The sequence below is a fragment of the Nothobranchius furzeri genome, chromosome 14 (genome assembly GCF_043380555.1).
Source record: "Nothobranchius furzeri strain GRZ-AD chromosome 14, NfurGRZ-RIMD1, whole genome shotgun sequence".
Classification (NCBI taxonomy): Eukaryota; Metazoa; Chordata; class Actinopteri; order Cyprinodontiformes; family Nothobranchiidae; genus Nothobranchius; species Nothobranchius furzeri.
This window is the reverse complement of record NC_091754.1, coordinates 57,513,246-57,530,117: the sequence shown is the minus strand read 5'-3', so window position 1 is coordinate 57,530,117 and position 16,872 is coordinate 57,513,246. Positions and strand designations below refer to the sequence as shown.

Below are 16,872 nucleotides of genomic sequence, written 5' to 3'. Positions count from 1 at the left end.
AAACTGGAGCTCAAGTGTTGACACACGTGGTATGCATCTAAACAAGATGAATGAAAATCTTTAAAGGTGACTGAGCATTGGCTCTCGCAGAGATTGTACTGTTGGCATGCAAGGAGTGCAACTTAAAGGTAATTTCCTCATGAGAAAGCAGCATCTGTGTGTCATAAGCGTTTACTCCACCCCAGTCAAGACATCGTCGTCTTCCATCTTAATATTCATCTGGCTAAATTCCAATCCCCCCCAGATATGGAAAAGTGTTACAAATCAATCCATGTTGGTTGTTTTTGTCTAAGTAGTGTTGGCTTGGAGACAAAGAACAACCGTGAAAATCAGAGCTCTGGCCAGATGTGTTTTACATGAGGAAGAACCTGATGCGCCAGATGGTTTGTTACATGGAACCATCTGTAAGACCTCTGTCTTTTCCAAGGAGAAGAAAAAATGGCTGATTGACTCAAAAGCACATTTTGAGTGGACTTCAATTATCGCAACAACCAAGCCTGACCAGCTGAGCACGTGTGTGGCAGTGCACTTGTCTTGATCTTCTGATATACAAGTATAATCAATGTTTTTAGATGTGTAGAGTACAGGCTAAAACTGACCATATGGAGTATCTGTACAATCATCTTGATGTTGATGTGTTTTTTGCCCCACAGACAGCGCTGGCAGATGATGGGGTGCGTATCCAGACGGCCGGCTTTTGCAATTATTTTGGTTTTTGTTCTTCCATATGGCCTGACTCACTCATGTTTTCTTGTGTTTCAAGTGTCCCCTGGCCCAGAGCAAGTGTGTATGTGAGAAGGGTGAAAGAGGACCAAGTGGCCCTGCCGTAAGTTTTATTTACAAGACATATTTTCTTGCCTCCATATGCATGTTTTTAGTCTTTCGAGTTTCTGTTCTTTAAAGGTACGCAGTAGTACGAATTTTACCCGTGAAATGATCACAAATCAGACTAATGTCTCATGTTGGAAGGAAGGTTACACTGAAATCGATTTTCTTCTCAACCAGCTGGGAGGTGGCCGGGTTTTCTCCTTTTAAAAAAGCTGAGTGTAGTCACTGTTTACAATCTGTGAGCCCATGGGGTTGCCGAGTCTGTGCTGCATTTGTAATTCAACACTGGCCAGCAAAAAGCAGCACTGTTTTGTTAAAATCCTAATCTAGTAACAAGAGTGACCCAAAAGTTATTTCTTGTACCCCTAAGAAGAAGAAGCCCTGGCACCTTTGTATTTTACTCTAATATTGGAAAAAGCAGGCTAGAGGCTAACATTGAGCTAACAATGCTAACGGTGAATTGGAAACAAAGTCAGCCCTAAAAATATCTCAAGCTTCTGTTTCAGTTAACAACTAGATAATACAGTGAAATGTATCAATCTACTTATTGTTTATAACTCATCTTGACTCGTCATCTAAAATCTTCTCTTGCTGATCCGTAGCTAGCAACCAGCATGAAACTCACAAAATGTGTGTGTGTGTGTGTGTGTGTGAGTGAGTGAGTGAGTGAGTGAGTGAGTGAGTGAGTGAGTGAGTGAGTGAGTGAGAGAGAGAGAGAGAGAGAGAGAGAGAGAGAGACTTGTTTGTTTTGAAAATGACTGCTATAGGGAGCCTAAGGCCGGGGACACACTGGCCGCGGAAGCGCCGCGGAAGCGCCGCGAAAATGGGACCGCCTTCATTCGGCGCCCTTGTTAAGCTATTCTATAGACCACATGGGCCGCCGAAGCGCCGCGAATCGCCTCGCGCCGGCGCGCGCCGGCGCTCCAGCCCGCGCCATGCAGCGATCATTTCGGCGTTGGCTCTATTTTTTTCGCGAGCCGCGGGTGAATCGCGTCAATTCTGGCAGGAAGTCAAACGTAGACATAAGAGGCAGGCCGGTAAAGTTAACAAAATAAAGCATTTCAAAATAAAATTCCGCAATAGTCAAATGTGTTCGTAAACAGACACTGCAGAAAAACCACACGAACACGCACACACACATACACACACATCGAACTTGTGTGCGTGTGTGACCACGTGAAGGGGGGAGTGGTTTTGGGTGTCTTTTCACCGGAGCAAACAGGACAGAGAGGCAGAAAGTCTGAGGCAAGCAGTTAGGATGGATGACTTTAAATTAATTATGGAAGTTGAGAAACACAAGGAGCTGTACGACCCCCGAAAAACATGATTATTTACGTACCCATGTCGGAAGAAACTGCTAGGATACAGCTGCAGAATTGGAGCGGGTTCCAAGAGATTCAACTGGCAGAAACAACTCATACCATAGGTTCACACACACACACGCGCGCACGCGCACAAACACTCAAACGTAGGAAAAGAGCTGAGAAAAGGCAGAGAGGAAATGGAGGACACCAAGTGTTTAAAAGAAAAACTACAGCTGAGCCGAGGCGCGCCTCGACTGGGGCGCGTCTGATCTGAACTGAGGAGCGGCGAGCAGCGGCCGAATTTCGTGAGCGATTCGCTTCTAGGCGCTTCGCGGCGCTTCCGCGGCCGGTGTGTCCCCGGCGTAAGTCTCCTCCCTTTCCGGTCGGCTCATGGGTCCCGGAAGAATGAAAAAATGAAAGCAAGTCAACGGTGCTAAAAACGCTATTTTCTAATCCGCTTTGCCTTACGCCCTGGATCGCACATATGCTGTACTACAATTTCAATGAAAAGTAATGATGGGTGTTTCGACCATGCCAGTCACATACTTTGAGATTTATCAGCTTGTAAAAGTTCGTAATTAGTATGACTACACACCAGAAATCGGCACGTTGCATATCTTGCATATGCCACCACATAATCTTCTCTCCCCTAGCATAGCTGCTACTTACCAAATGGCCAGATTTATGGTGGTTCTTTCCTCCTGTGGGGAGTTTGCTCAACTTACAGCCATTTTCCTTCAGTTTTTTCCGTGTCTGGTTCAATGACGTCACGTTCATGAAGCGCATTTGTAGTCCTGGACTTATTTTCACACAAAACCTAAAATCACGTTTCCCCCTGTTTGAAAATAAACACTTTCTTGGTATCAAAATGTATCTTTAAAATTCACGGACATCATATGTGAAATCTATGGCACAAAACAAGCGGAATTAGAAAATAGCGTTTATAGTCCCATTGACTTGCATTCATTTTTTTGTTCTTCCAGGGACCCATGGTCCAGAAGTAGATGGGCGTGACTTAGGTTCCATACCCAAATTTGGGTATACCCTATACCCAAAAGCTAAAATATGATTTTAGAAAACCTGCTGGCCAAGAAGCCATGGATTTGGTCTTTTTTACTTGTGATTACATGCTACTTCTGGAATGCTCTCTGCAGGCTCGCATTCATGAAAAAGCCTTAGCATATTTAGCTAACATGGAAATAATGGAAAGTTTTATGGATGAGAATAGCTGTTTGCAAGCCCTTTCACAAAAAATGGTAACAAGCAACTTAAATGGTTTTTTGTTCCGTCCAGAGTTTTTTATAAAATAGTTTAGAAAAAAAATTTTTTTCATAGTTTCTTCACTATAAAATAAAATGTACTTTTTTACATTCAAAATGATGAAGTTGGTCAGATGAAAAAGTTTTTGTTTTCAAGGCACTTTATGTTCACAAGATGCAATGTTTTCTTCTTCGCTTTTCTCTAAAAAAATAAATGAATAAAATTTAATATATATATATATATATATATATATATATATATATATATATAGTAGCTTCCTAAAAGTTTGCCTATACAGAAATTAAAGCTGCAGCGGCAAATCTAGCTTTTCAACACAAACATAGTCCCAGAACTCTCACCCCTTTTTTCGGCTATCATCCCTGGGCCATGTTTGCCGGAAACTAGAACTCGCTCTTTTCCAGAGTAAATGAGAAAGCGCTTAACACCAGTCGTCATTTTCTAGGTACAAACTAGTGATGGGATTTATGGGTCTTTCATGGGAGCCATTCATTAGTCAGTCGTTTATCTCAAAAAGCCGTTCAAAAGACATGCTCCTTTGAACGAAGTGAAGCCAAGAGAGCGGGGCTTAACAGCAACATGTTCCTGCGGTGTCTGTGAGGGCGCACGGAGTTGGTTAGCGTTCGTCCTACGTCCGTCACAGAGGTGGGTGGGGTTTGAGTGGGTGCGCTTTACCAATTTCGGGGGAGGTTTTTTTTACCGGAAGTAGGGATGGTACTTTTGACATTTGAATCGATTCGGTACTAATTCTCGGTACCTAGGAATCGATACCAGTACTTAACGGTACCAATTTTAGATACTTTTGTGTTTAATATTTTAATTCTCTTTTATAATTAAGTATACATTTTTCTCAATATATAACCATATTTGATAAATATCACTATAAATAACATACAACTGTTTGTATTTTAACATCGTCCTTGTAGTTTTATAAGCTGATAATTAAACTGAAGCAAACATCTTTACTGTGAACTAAATTTACTGTGTATCTTCATTCCTTTTGCCGTCCTTTTTCATTTGATATTTCCAACTGGGAAGTTAGAATTTCCGAGGAGAAAGCTAACATTTCAAGCTAACGTTATCTTGAACAGTTTATTTAGCTGCTGGAGCAGATTAAAACGATGATGCCTCACACTTAGATCGTTGTCGCTGGTTTCATCTTCACCCAATCACCCGTCGCATTTAGTAAAGTGAAGCCAAACTTTAGAGCGCGATCATGTTCTTCTAGTCAAAAATTCGGAGTTCCGAGGAGAAAGCAAATGCACAATTAGCGAAACGGAAGCTAACATATCAAGCTAACGTTATCTTAAACATTTTATTTACCTACCAGAGCAGATTAAGATGAGGATGTCTCACTTAGTTCGTTGTCGCTGGTTTCATCATCACCCAGTTACCCATCACATTTAGTGAAGTGGACCCAAGCTTTAGCTTTTGTTCTTTCTACCATGCTGCTCTGTTTACAACTCGCTTGCAGCGACCGACGGCATAACGCTCTTGCGCGTGAACAGCTGTCAAGGCAAGTTCTCATTAAGAAGGACGTGTACCGAAATGAGGCACTGTTTCAAATGACGTGAATTGGTGCTCAGTCGGTACTATGGAATTCGGTCGGTACCTTAAAAAGTACCGAATTCGGTACCCATCGCTAACTGGAAGACAAGATGAACGGCTCCCTACAGAGACTCGGCTCTCCTCGTTCACTTTGAAGACTCATTCAAAAGATTTGATTTGTTCGTGAACGTCACATCACTAGTACAATCATCTTTTGTTGTCCACGGCTTCAAAAGACATTTTTCGTTTTGGGACTCTGGTAGTTTGTCCTAAAATGGAAGTGGTAGCAATGTCTGTTAGTGTCTGACGTTTTTAGACAAATGCAACTGAATCACTTCATTATTAGTGATGGGACTTATCACTCTTTGAAAGGGTGCCGTTCATGCGAGAGCCGTCTACCTCAAAGGAATCACCATGGGTGTGAATTGGTGATGGTGGGGTGTGTTCTGTATAAGTTGAGCGACGTGTCCCGCCGATGTCCGTGAGAGATTTTTTTCTATATATTTTTTATTTCCTCAAAATATTTACAGCTATATTATGCTTGAGCGTTGCGAGGCATGAAAAAAGGTTTTAAAGCTTGTTTTGCAGACTGTGAATATTCCGTTAAATTATCCTGACATTGAGAATATCATTTTGAGACCCCCAAATATTTTTGCAACTGTCAGTTTATTTATTTTAACAATTTTTCAAAATGACAGTTATAATCACTTTTGAAACTATTCACTTGTATTGTTTTAATGCCTTACTAACAGTCTCCTTTATAGACACTACTGAGGATACAGCAGACGAAGGATCCTACAGGCTACATAATTGCAGGGTTCAGTCGTTTGTGTGGTTTTTGAGAAGCCCCGATTCCCTGCAGCAGTGAGAGTAAAGCAAATACCTCACGTTCTTCTTGCTGTTTATTGAGAACAGGTCCAAACACATATTTACATGGGAAACCAGCAGAGTCACATCTGCTGAAGGAATCCAGCCACCCGGGACTGTCTGAGGACGTGCTGGGCAGATTAAAAATAAGTTAGAGCTGGACTTTCGTTGTCTGCCAAGCATGTCGTACGGATGTGCCTTTTATTACACAGAAGGTCAGCCCCAATCATACAAAGTAAATTCTTTTTGCTTTGAAGTTTGTTTGTTTTTTGCTGAATGAGAGGAAAATAATTACCCCCATAAGCCTAACCCGCGGAACAAAAGCTGTTTTACATCAGGAGCAGGGACAGGGACAAGCAGAGAGAAGAACTACTTACAAAAAAGTGCTCAAAGACATATCGAAGACCCAAGCAGCGTCTGGTTATACTCATAAGGAAATATCTGACTCGTTAAATTCCAAACTCTGTGGTTATTCATCACAGGCTCAAAGGTCTTACATTTGGTACTGAAGAGCGACTGATTGGAATGGTTATTTTATTGTCCAGAATTATCTGAAAGCAGCAGGAGCAGTGGCATTCACAGCCAATGTCCTATAGAATCCTATGGTCAATTTCATCAGAAAGGGCTTCTTGGTGGACCTTCGGCAGAAATATTGTCAAAATTTGTCAAGCGAACCATGAATTGTCAAATATCAAGTGTGCAAATGTATTGGAATTTGCATGACCTGCAGGGACATTTTGACGTTTTATTTTATTTTGGCGACATTGGCCAAAGTGGTTTGTTCATGCTATGTTGAAGGAAACCGGTAGAAAATTAAAACAATATTCCAAAATTCTAAATCTCATGGCAGTACATGCAAATATTGTTATTCCCCTACTGGCCTTGTAAATTATTTTCTTCATTACAAAATTGTTTTAAGGGACATTTTCTCCATATTTCTAAACCTTGCAGTCTAATATCAAGAGGTGTGGACTTGAGTCGCATGACTTGGACTCAAGTCAGAGTCGAGTTATTATTTTAGTAACTTCTGAGTTGACTTGAATAAATCTATAAAGACCTATGACTTGACTCGGACTTGAACGCCAATGCCTTGCGACTTGAATCGACATGCATCTGTTGACTTGATGATGACTTGAGCATATATGATATTTTTAGCGCAAAAGTGACACGACATGAACAAAAATCATAAATCATTCTTTGTACTGGGTTTGATTTACTGCTAAATGCAGCAGCACTTTGTTTATAATCAGTTTCAGTTGCACTTTCTGCTTGTTTGAACAAATAAATGAAGCTTTATTTCTGGAATTTATTTATTATCATTGTCATTAAATTGAAGTTGGACAGATGACTCGATTATGACCTGAAAATTCAAAGTTAAGGACTTGGACTTGACTTTGATTTCCACATCATTAACTTCAAACCAATCAAATCAAAGATACTTTATCAATCCCAGAGGGAAATTAGAGTTTCAGTACACACAATTCATAGATCAGACATACATGGGCAAGGCACATGACAAGAATTGGTGACTGTGGTCATTCGCGACCCTGAGTCACGCTACCTTAATAGAGATAAGAGCAGGGGTGGGCAATCCTGGTCCTCGAGGGCCGCTATCCAGCAGATTTTAGTTGTTTACCTGCCCCAACACACCTGATTCCTGGACGAATCACCTGTTCTGCAGCTCATCGGGCTCTGCAGCAGCCTGTTAATAACTAGTAGATTCAAACCAGGTGTGTTTAAGCAGAGAAACAAGTAAAACCTGCTGGACAGCGGCCCTCGAGGACTGGGACTGCCCACCCCTGGATAAGAGGGTTACATGAGGTTCAGGTGGAGGGAAAAAAAGGCACTTCAGAGTTACCCTCCACCAGGAGGGCAGCTTTGCTATGCAAAAAAACACCTCAGACAGATATGCAACAGACTTCAGACAACACAACATAAGTGTCCACTAGGTGGGGTGGTGGGTTGGGACTATCCCCACTTCAGTTTCTGCAGCCACGATAAGCAGCGCATTTCACCTCAGTGTGGATAGGGGGAGGAGCATTAAGGGTTGGAGGGTTGCAGTGACCCTGGACGCTCCAGTGGCCTTCACGCTGTCCCGCCCAGGCTGGGAAAGGAGGCAGAGTTTAGCTGCCATAGCGACGGCACATTCCACATATCTTCTGAGGGGGGAGTTTTTGTTGTAGCCTTGCAGGCTCAAGGGCGCCAGATTGCGATTAGAAATTGTTTGGGGGCCAGACAGAGATCATTTCCTCTCTGTCTTACAGTTTGTTGGTCCTCAACCTCTCAGAATCCCAATAATGGACGTTAATCTATCCCAGTCCCTGCTGATTCATCCACTCTCTCTTTGATGGCATCCATCTTTTGTGCCAAAGAATGAATCTCCACCAAAGTCCCAAGCTTACGATTCATCTTGACAATTATGTGAGTCTGTGAATTCACAGCACGGTGAAAACCATCTCTGAGCTCCGGGATCAGGCCAATATTCCTCGACAGCTCGTTAATTTTCTGGTAAGCCAGGTAGCCTCCAAGGCCAATAAGCAGGAAACCTGACACCAACACCACGAATATCCACACATCTTCAGAGTCTTCCACAGACAGCTGAGATAAACAGATCAAGTTCCACTGTTTCCAGGAGTTCATGATGTGTCCAACTGGGTCTGTACCGGCAGGACATTGGGGAGCTCCTTCTCCCGTTCTCATCGTCTTTGGACTCGACTTGGACTTGGCTGTCTTTGACTTGGATTTGACTGGAAAGACTTGTGACTTGCAAAGCAGTGATTTGGTCACACCTCTGCTAATATTAAACATTTAGAGATTGATTATAAATCTCTTGGATGTGTGTTCATAAAGTATCTGTGTTAGAAAACCTGACTGGGTTTATAGTTTCAGTGATTATTGCTCAGAACTTCGAAATTAAGCCACACCACAGCAGTGAGCGTAAACAGAAAATAAGCTGATCAAAAATCTGTGTGATAGTTCAGAACAATGGAAACCGCTTACAAATCCTCACTCCAGACACAGACACGGGAAAACTCAACAACAACTAAAAATCCCCAATCCTAAAACATTGTCACTAATCAAGCAAGGGTCATTCATAAAAAGAATAGCAGTGCTCAGGACGCAGATGTCTGGAGCGCGTCAACAATCAGAGCTTTGCATGCGCAAGCTGGTTAAGGTTAGGATGGGGGTGTGGGAAAGGTTAAATTGCAAGAGGGTAAAAGTCACAATTCGGTCAAATGTCCATTTTAGGAGGGCGTCAGATATTGACGCTCTGACACAGCGCGGCGCATCCCAATGCGCAGGGGCTCATCACCTGCTGTCTTTTCCGAATACTCAATCTTGTTGGTCATAATAACGTGACAGCGACTAGTCTATGAAAGGCATAAAATTTCCCTACAGAGCAGTGAAGTCGACTAGTCGAATAGCTGATACAAGCCCTAGTAAAGATCCACATTAAGTAAGGTAAGGCAAGAATAATCCTGGGACATGAAAGTGGTCAGAAACTTGGGGGCAAAACAAGAACATAGTTGGAACGTTGGATCCCTTTTGGCACAGGAATGGTATGGAGGAGGCAGAGACCGAGGAGAATTGAATAACGCAGCACGCAAGTGAGACAAGGAGACAATTAGGCATGGTTCAGGTGGGCTGATGACAAATAGAAAGAGTGATGACTCGGGAACAAAAATTAAGTATAAAGACTGGATTTATAGGACAACTCTGAAACTATGACTATCTTATACAGATGTCTACATGCAAACACCTTCCTCTGTCCCACTGAACAGAGTACATCATCCACATTGGGAGACATGCAGCATCAGCACCATTAAATATCAGGGGTCTCATTTATCAAACATTGCGTAGAATCCTTACTAAAACCGTACTTAAGCTCAGCAAAATAAATAAACTTACGTCAAGTTGGTTTGTGATCTATCAAACATGGAGTACACACAACTGCACGCAATCTCCGCTTCATAAATCAGAAACTATCTACAAATGTTCTCAGCTGCATTTTAGTCACAACCCACCCTCACCACGCCCACTTCCTGCCATAAATAGTCAATGCAAAGTGCCTTGTGGATCTCATGCATATACATAAGCCGGCTGTTGCAGCGCTCCACCAATGACGATGGCGACCGTAGATCAAGGCAGATCAAGGAAGTGCAATTTCACAGAAGCAGAAATTGAGGTGCCTGTGGGTGAGGTGGAGAAATGAAAGGAAGTTATTTTGCAAAACAAATAAGAGAAAATCCACGGAGTGGCACAGCGTTGCTGAAGCCGTCAATGTTGTGAGTTATTCAGAGAGATCTGTGGCAGATTTTTAAAAAATTGTCCAATCGGGATTCAATCCCCAGACCCCCAGGAGAAAGTCACGTGCGCTAACCAGTCAGCCAAACAGAGATCTCCATTGTCCAAGTAGCCAGGGCGCATGATCAATCAGGTCACAGTGACAGGACACACACTGTCACAGATGCATGACATTCTGTCTCAATCTGTCCCCCTGCTGATCTCAAAGCTACATCTCAAAAGGAGACTCAATGAAAAACTAATATTTGCAAAAGAAGTCACTGCTTTGTTAACCTTCAACATTTGAAATTGTGGATTTACTTGGACCACTGTTAGAAAGTATTAAATGCAGAAGGAGTATCAAACAACTTAAATTAATAATACTTTTAAAAGGTTTTGAGATTTGTTTTCATCTTAAAGTTTCTATCTTAATCTCCACAGGGCAAGAAGGGTCGCCCTGGAGAGGATGGAAGTCCTGGTCCAAAAGGACAGAAGGTGCTGCCAACTCAGTAGACCCACTAGTTTATTATCATTATTGATGGTCCATTTTTTTCAATGGATAACTATGTAAACATTGTAAAATCCAATTGTTTCCATAGGGTGAAAGTGGTCTCAGTGGACTTCCAGGTCGAGAAGGCGGAGAGGTAATCCAAGGGTCTTGTTCAAGTGGATATGCCTTTTTCATTAATAACAACTAAATTGATATTTTTCTGTTATCTGTGCACCTGTATTTTTTATTTTATTTTATTTTTTTGCCTGTGTCCTGCAGTCCAAATAAAACTGTTTTTAACACACAGGGAAAACCAGGATACAAAGGAGAGAAGGTATTGTACAGGGTTATTTTCTTATACCTCTTTGGTTTTCCTAAACAAACATTTCCCAGTCTTGAAAACCTTCAAAAGCAAGAGACACTGTACAATTATCAGTTTCAGCCATGATGTAGGGCTGTAAGCTTGATTTATTGTAGCGTTTTGTTGCCCTTCGTTATGTTTAATGTCAAACTTGCATGCAAGAATCTGTATATACTTATCTTTAGGAATCCAGCCTCAAAGCCCTATGATTCTGTAAAATCCCATGGAATTAGTGTCTGCAAAGCAGCTTCCAGATGGGACATGAAAACCCATTGTTCCAAGATAAATTGCCCCCCTGAGACCACAGTCTTTGTCATGAACTTGATTTTAGAAATGCCATAGAATTTGATCGTGAGAGGCAAATTACGCTAATCGACACTACGCAAAGGATTCCACTAAACTGTGTTTTTCTCACAGGGAGAGAGGGGCGAGTGTGGCACACCTGGGATTAAAGGAGACACAGTACGTTTGAGATTAAATGTTGTAAAACCTTGAGACCAAAATAGACATTTTACTGTTGGACCTAATTAATCAACATGTATTCCTTTTCTTTAGGGTCCTGAAGGTACCGTTGGCCCAAGAGGAAATCGTGGAAATCAGGTGCAGTTCGTCTTCCTTCTTTAGACCATCAATGCCTATGAAGATATTCTGTTTTAGTACACATTCAGCACTTTGACACCCTGGCTTAGCCAGATTGGAGGTTGCCTGCCAATCAAAAGTTTGGCGTTTGATCCCGGTTTTCCACTTCACATGGTTCTAGTGGTGTTATTTGTAATGATAAATGACCCGCACTAGTATAGCGCCTCTCAGAGTAAGGACTCCAAAGCGCTTTACACTGCAGTGTATCATTCATCCATTCACACACATTCACACACTGGCGGGGATGAGCTACGATGTAGCCACAGCTGCCCTGGGGCGCACTGACAGCGGCGAGGCTGCCGAGCACTGGCGCCACCGGTCCCTCCGACCACCACCAGGGTAATGTAAAACACATTAAGTGGTCTAGGAGACTAGAAAAGCATTATATAAAAGCTGAATATTTATCGTCTTTGTCTTGTATTTCCAGTTAAATTGGTGCGGTTGTTTTATTCTAGCGATCTGAGTCAGCCATGTGCAATTTAACGACTGCACCGACTGAAATGTTGACAAAAGATATTTCTTACATACAGCTTTGACCATGATTACAAAAAAGGTAAACACTGAAGGAAGGGTCCGTTACATGATAAGTTAAATATGGTGGCCTGAAATAGGGACCTGGAGGTCTACGGCCACCTCAAAACATCTACATACAGACTTACAATGAGGCAAAAAAGCATTAAGTCAGCCTCCAATTGCACAAGTTCTCCCACTTAAAAAGATGAGAGAGGCCTGTAATTTTTATCATAGGTATACCTCAACTATGAGAGACAACATGAAAAAGAAATCCAGAAAATCCCATTGTCTGATTTTTAAAGGATTTATTATCTAATTGTGGTGGAAAATAAGTACTTGGTCTTCCCCAAACAAGCAATATTTCAGGCTGTCACAGACCTGTAACTTCTTCTGTAAGAGGCTCCTCTGTCCTCCGCTTGTTACCTGTATTAATAGCACCTGTTGAAACTCGTTTTTCAGTATAGAAGACACCTGTCCACAACCTCAAACAGTCACATTCCCAACTCCACTATGGCCAAGATCACAGAGCTGTCAAAGGACACCAGAAACAAAACTAGAGCTGCACCAGGCTGGGAAGAATAAATCTGCAGTAGTCTGCTAGTCTAGTGAACTAGTCCAAATTCTTGCTTTGCAAAGTTTGGTCTAGGAACGCTCCACTGGAACCTCTGCAGCCCCAACAGCATTCTCGCTGGCCATTCACAGCTCTCTGGAGGGGTTTCAAACACATCAAGAGCTGTGATTGGTCCATAATGGTGGGCCAATCATAGTGCTCTATCTGCTTAGTGAACAAATCACAGAGCTTTATCCGCTTTGTGGGCCAATCAGGGCACTCTTTATGCCTGGTGGGTGGGATGATGCAACAGAGTGAAACAAGAGTATGTCACATTCATTGTCCAGTAGCATGCGGAGATCATTTGAAAGACAACGGTAGAGCCCGCCCCATAACCGAGAGCCGTCAATGGAGCGTTGCCAGACTAAATAATACATTTATTTAGTCTGGCTTGCCAGGCTAGTAGTCTGCAGCTTGGTGTAAAGAAATCAACTGTGGGAGGAAATATTAGAAAGTGGAAGAGATACAAGACCACTGATGATCTCCCTTGATCAGGGGCTCCACACGAGAGCTCACCCCAACATGGGGTCTAAATTATCTCAACGCCAGTGAGCAAAACTCCTAGAACTACACGGGGGGACCAGGTGAATGACCTGTAGAGAGCTGGGACCAAAGTTACAAAGGCTACCATCAGTAATACACTACGCTGCCAGGGACTCAAATACTGCTGTGCCAGACGTGTCCCCCTGCTTAAGCCAGTACATGTGCAGGCCCGTCTGAAGTTTGCTAGAAAGCATTTGGATGATCCAGAAGAGGACCAGTAGTGTGTCATATGGTCAGATAAAACCAAAATACAACTTCTTGGTAAAAACTCTACTCATCATGTTTGGAGAAAAAAGAATGTCGAGTTGCATCCAAAGACCACCTTTCTTACTGTAAAGCATGGGGGTGGAAACATCATGCTTTGAGGCTGTTTTTTTGCAAAGGGACCAGGACGACCGATTCGTGCATTGGAGATGAAACGTGGCTGGGTCTTTCAGCATGACAATGGTCCCAAACACACCACCCGGGTGTAGCGTACCAATGGTCAAGGTTTTCATCAAAATGACCAGAAATTAACTTTTAATTTAGAGACACAAACACCCCATCTGCCTGGCATCCAAACAAGAGAGACTAAACCGGTTGTATCAGAGTAAATCTATGAGTTCCTGGTACCTAGAGGTCCACGCCATCGGCAGTGTCCATCCCGACCTCTTGACCCCCTGGATCGCACGAGGATCTCCACACAACTGTGCGTAGACTCGGCACTAATTGCATTGGATAGTTTTACAAACAAATCTCTAGCTTCTAAAAACATACAGCCAAATTAATTTTACAACCCAGACCCCACAAACTCTCTCAGATATTTAAGAAAGGTTTTGCTAAAACATCTTAGCCTAGTGAACTAGACCAAATTCTTGCTTTGCAAAGAATGGTCTAGGCACGCTCCATTGGAACCTCAGCAGCTCCTACCAGGACTCTGGCTAGCCAATCACAGCTCTCTAGAGGGGTTTCAAACACATAAAGAGCTGTGATTGGTCCATAATGGTGGGCCAATCATAGTGCTCTATCTGCTTAGTGAACAAATCACAGAGCTTTATCGCTTTGTGGGCCAATCAGGGCACTCTATATGCCTGGTGGGTGGGATGATGCAACAGAGTGAAACAAGAGTATGTCACATTCATTGTCCAATGGAATGTGGAGATCATTTGAAAGACAACGGTAGAACCCGCCCCACAACCGAGAGCCGTCAATGGAGCATGGCCAGACTAAATAATACATTTATTTAGTCTGGCTTTCCAGGCTAAAAACATCTAGCTTCCATTCCATCATTTCACCCACTACTTTCAGTCACTTCATCCATCACATTCCATTATTTCATTCATACCTTGTCCTGTATAATCATTAGTTTAGGAAAACAGAAATAAATACATTTTATAAACGATATACTTGACTCAGCTGAATTAATATGAAGTGTGTTACCCGTACATGGTCCCTGATAAGTAAAAGAAACTAAAATCTTCTGATTAAACACTCAAAGATCAATCAGATTGATGTTTTATATTTAATGGAATTATCACATCTAATTGATAAATTAATACATACGCAGCCAATCCTTAATGAAGGAGTGGCTTCGTAGGAAGCATTTCAAGGTCCTGGAGTGGCCTAGCCGGTCTCCAGATCTCAAACCCAAAGATAATCTTTAGAGGGAGTTGAACGTCCGTGTTGCCCAGCGACAGCCCCAAAACATCACTGCTCTAGAGGAGATCTGTATGGAGAAATGGGCCAAAATACCAGCAACCATATGTCAAAACCTTGTGAAGACTTGCAGAAAACGTTTGACCTCTGTCATTGCCAACAAAGGGCATGTAACAAAGTATTAAGATGGATTTTTGGATTTTTTTTTCTTATTTTGTCTTTAATATTTGAGGTATACCTATGATGAAATTTAAGGCCTCCCTATTGGAGGCTGAATAATTACCTTTTTGCCCTACTGTACACTTTTTAACCCTCTTGCATGGGATCAGATGGACCTCTGGTGTATTTTTATTTTTTACTTTAATATGTTTTAAGAGGTACATCACTTCACCCCTGGCAACGCATAAACTTTAAACCCTGTTTAGCCACCCACTGTCCTGGCGGGGTCACCTGATAGGAAAGTGGAAGGGTTAAAAGAAAACGAGATTGTGGAGGAACTTGACTTGTTTGTAGACTCCCTGTTCAATTTGATAAGTAAGTAAGTAAACTTTATTTGTATAGCACCTTTCCTAGGCATAAGCCACAAGGTGCTTGACAACATTTTAAAAGTTTTAACAAGAGATGAGAAACTAAAAACTGTGAATAAAAACAATTTATAAAAATAAATAAAAACATATCATAAAAGGCCAAGACCACACAGAAAACATAACAGCCCTAAAATAACTAGACGAAAGCCTGGACAAATAAATGAGTCTAACCCCGGCTTTCCACCGGAGCCGTCAGCAGCGCGAGTCGGCCGCGTCTCAGGAGCAGCATGTCGCGGCCCTCACTCGCCGGTTCTATTTTCTACGCGCTACGCCTCTGAAACGGGTCAAGTTCAACATTTTTGGGGAAGGAAAGACAGGAAATCGGATGCGGAAATGGAGCAAAGCTTCCCTAGATTTTCAGAATAAAGAAACGTACTGCCTTCCGGTTGCTTTACTTTAAAAAAAGTTATCACCTAGCTAGCGGTCTCCTTTGTTTTTCCATAATTGACGGCGAAAGGTTGATTACTGAAGTGGAGAAGTACCCAATCCTGTTTGATCCCAGTCTCAGTTTTTATAAAGACAACGTCAAGGATAACGCATGGAGTGACGTATCTGCGGTTTTGGGGCAAGACGGTTGAGTTTATGCTAATTGTTAACGTGATTTCTTTTGTAGTTTTCTCCTGCTTGTTGTTGTGTCTACTGACAAAGTCACGCGTGATTTTGCTAATGTCGCGTGACTTCCTGCTCTGTCGGTGACAGCTGCTCCCCTGCTGCTTCGCGTCTCGTGGGAAGGGCCAAGCAGCAGCTTACGCGAGCAAGACGTGCTGCTGCGGTAACGTGCTGCTGACGGCTCCGGCGGAAAGGAGGGGTTAAGCTCACTCTCGAACTTGTCGACAGAATCAACAGAACGCAGAGTGAGGGGTAGATTATTCCAGAGCTTAGGAGCTACAGCTTCAAATGAACAGTCACCTCTAGTGCGATAGTAAGTGCGAGGAACTTTAAGCAGATTAATGTTGCACACAAGAATGAATAGTCAGTGTGTTTTGTTGCGGGTTTTATTCCATCTTTGGCTGTTAACACAGACGAGAGCGCAATGAGCAGCGTCTTCTCCAACAGTCAAACAACACTGAATTAACCGTTGAACCGTTTAACACTTAACATAAACATTCACATCCTTAGCTTGACCTTAAAACAAGTCAGATACAGCTCACTCCTTTCAAGCACACAACATTTATAGCAGCATCACTAAGTCCTGGTACAACTGGTAAAGTTAGCTTAGCTGTTAGCTTATTCACGCTACCATATAAAACTAACACTTTACAAAACAAACATACAGGGATAGACGGCAAACATTCCCCTCATTACCCCGGACTTCTACCCAATCCCCTTCATTGCTGTTATTGTGTTATTTGTGCCGTTTTACCTGTTAACACAGACGAGAGCGC

General features: G+C 42.4%; 1 protein-coding gene across 1 annotated transcript in view; it reads left to right on the top strand.

The window, feature by feature from the left end:
* LOC107380990 (collagen alpha-1(XXVIII) chain) overlaps positions 1-16,872 on the top strand; it is a 70,470-nt gene that overhangs the window by 10,018 nt on the left and 43,580 nt on the right. Inside the window, exons 4-10 of the mRNA XM_015952427.3 lie at positions 654-674; positions 764-826; positions 10,551-10,604; positions 10,709-10,753; positions 10,907-10,933; positions 11,378-11,422; positions 11,516-11,560. Coding sequence (XP_015807913.1) covers positions 654-674; positions 764-826; positions 10,551-10,604; positions 10,709-10,753; positions 10,907-10,933; positions 11,378-11,422; positions 11,516-11,560 — 300 coding nt within the window. The remainder of the gene's footprint in view (positions 1-653; positions 675-763; positions 827-10,550; positions 10,605-10,708; positions 10,754-10,906; positions 10,934-11,377; positions 11,423-11,515; positions 11,561-16,872) is intronic.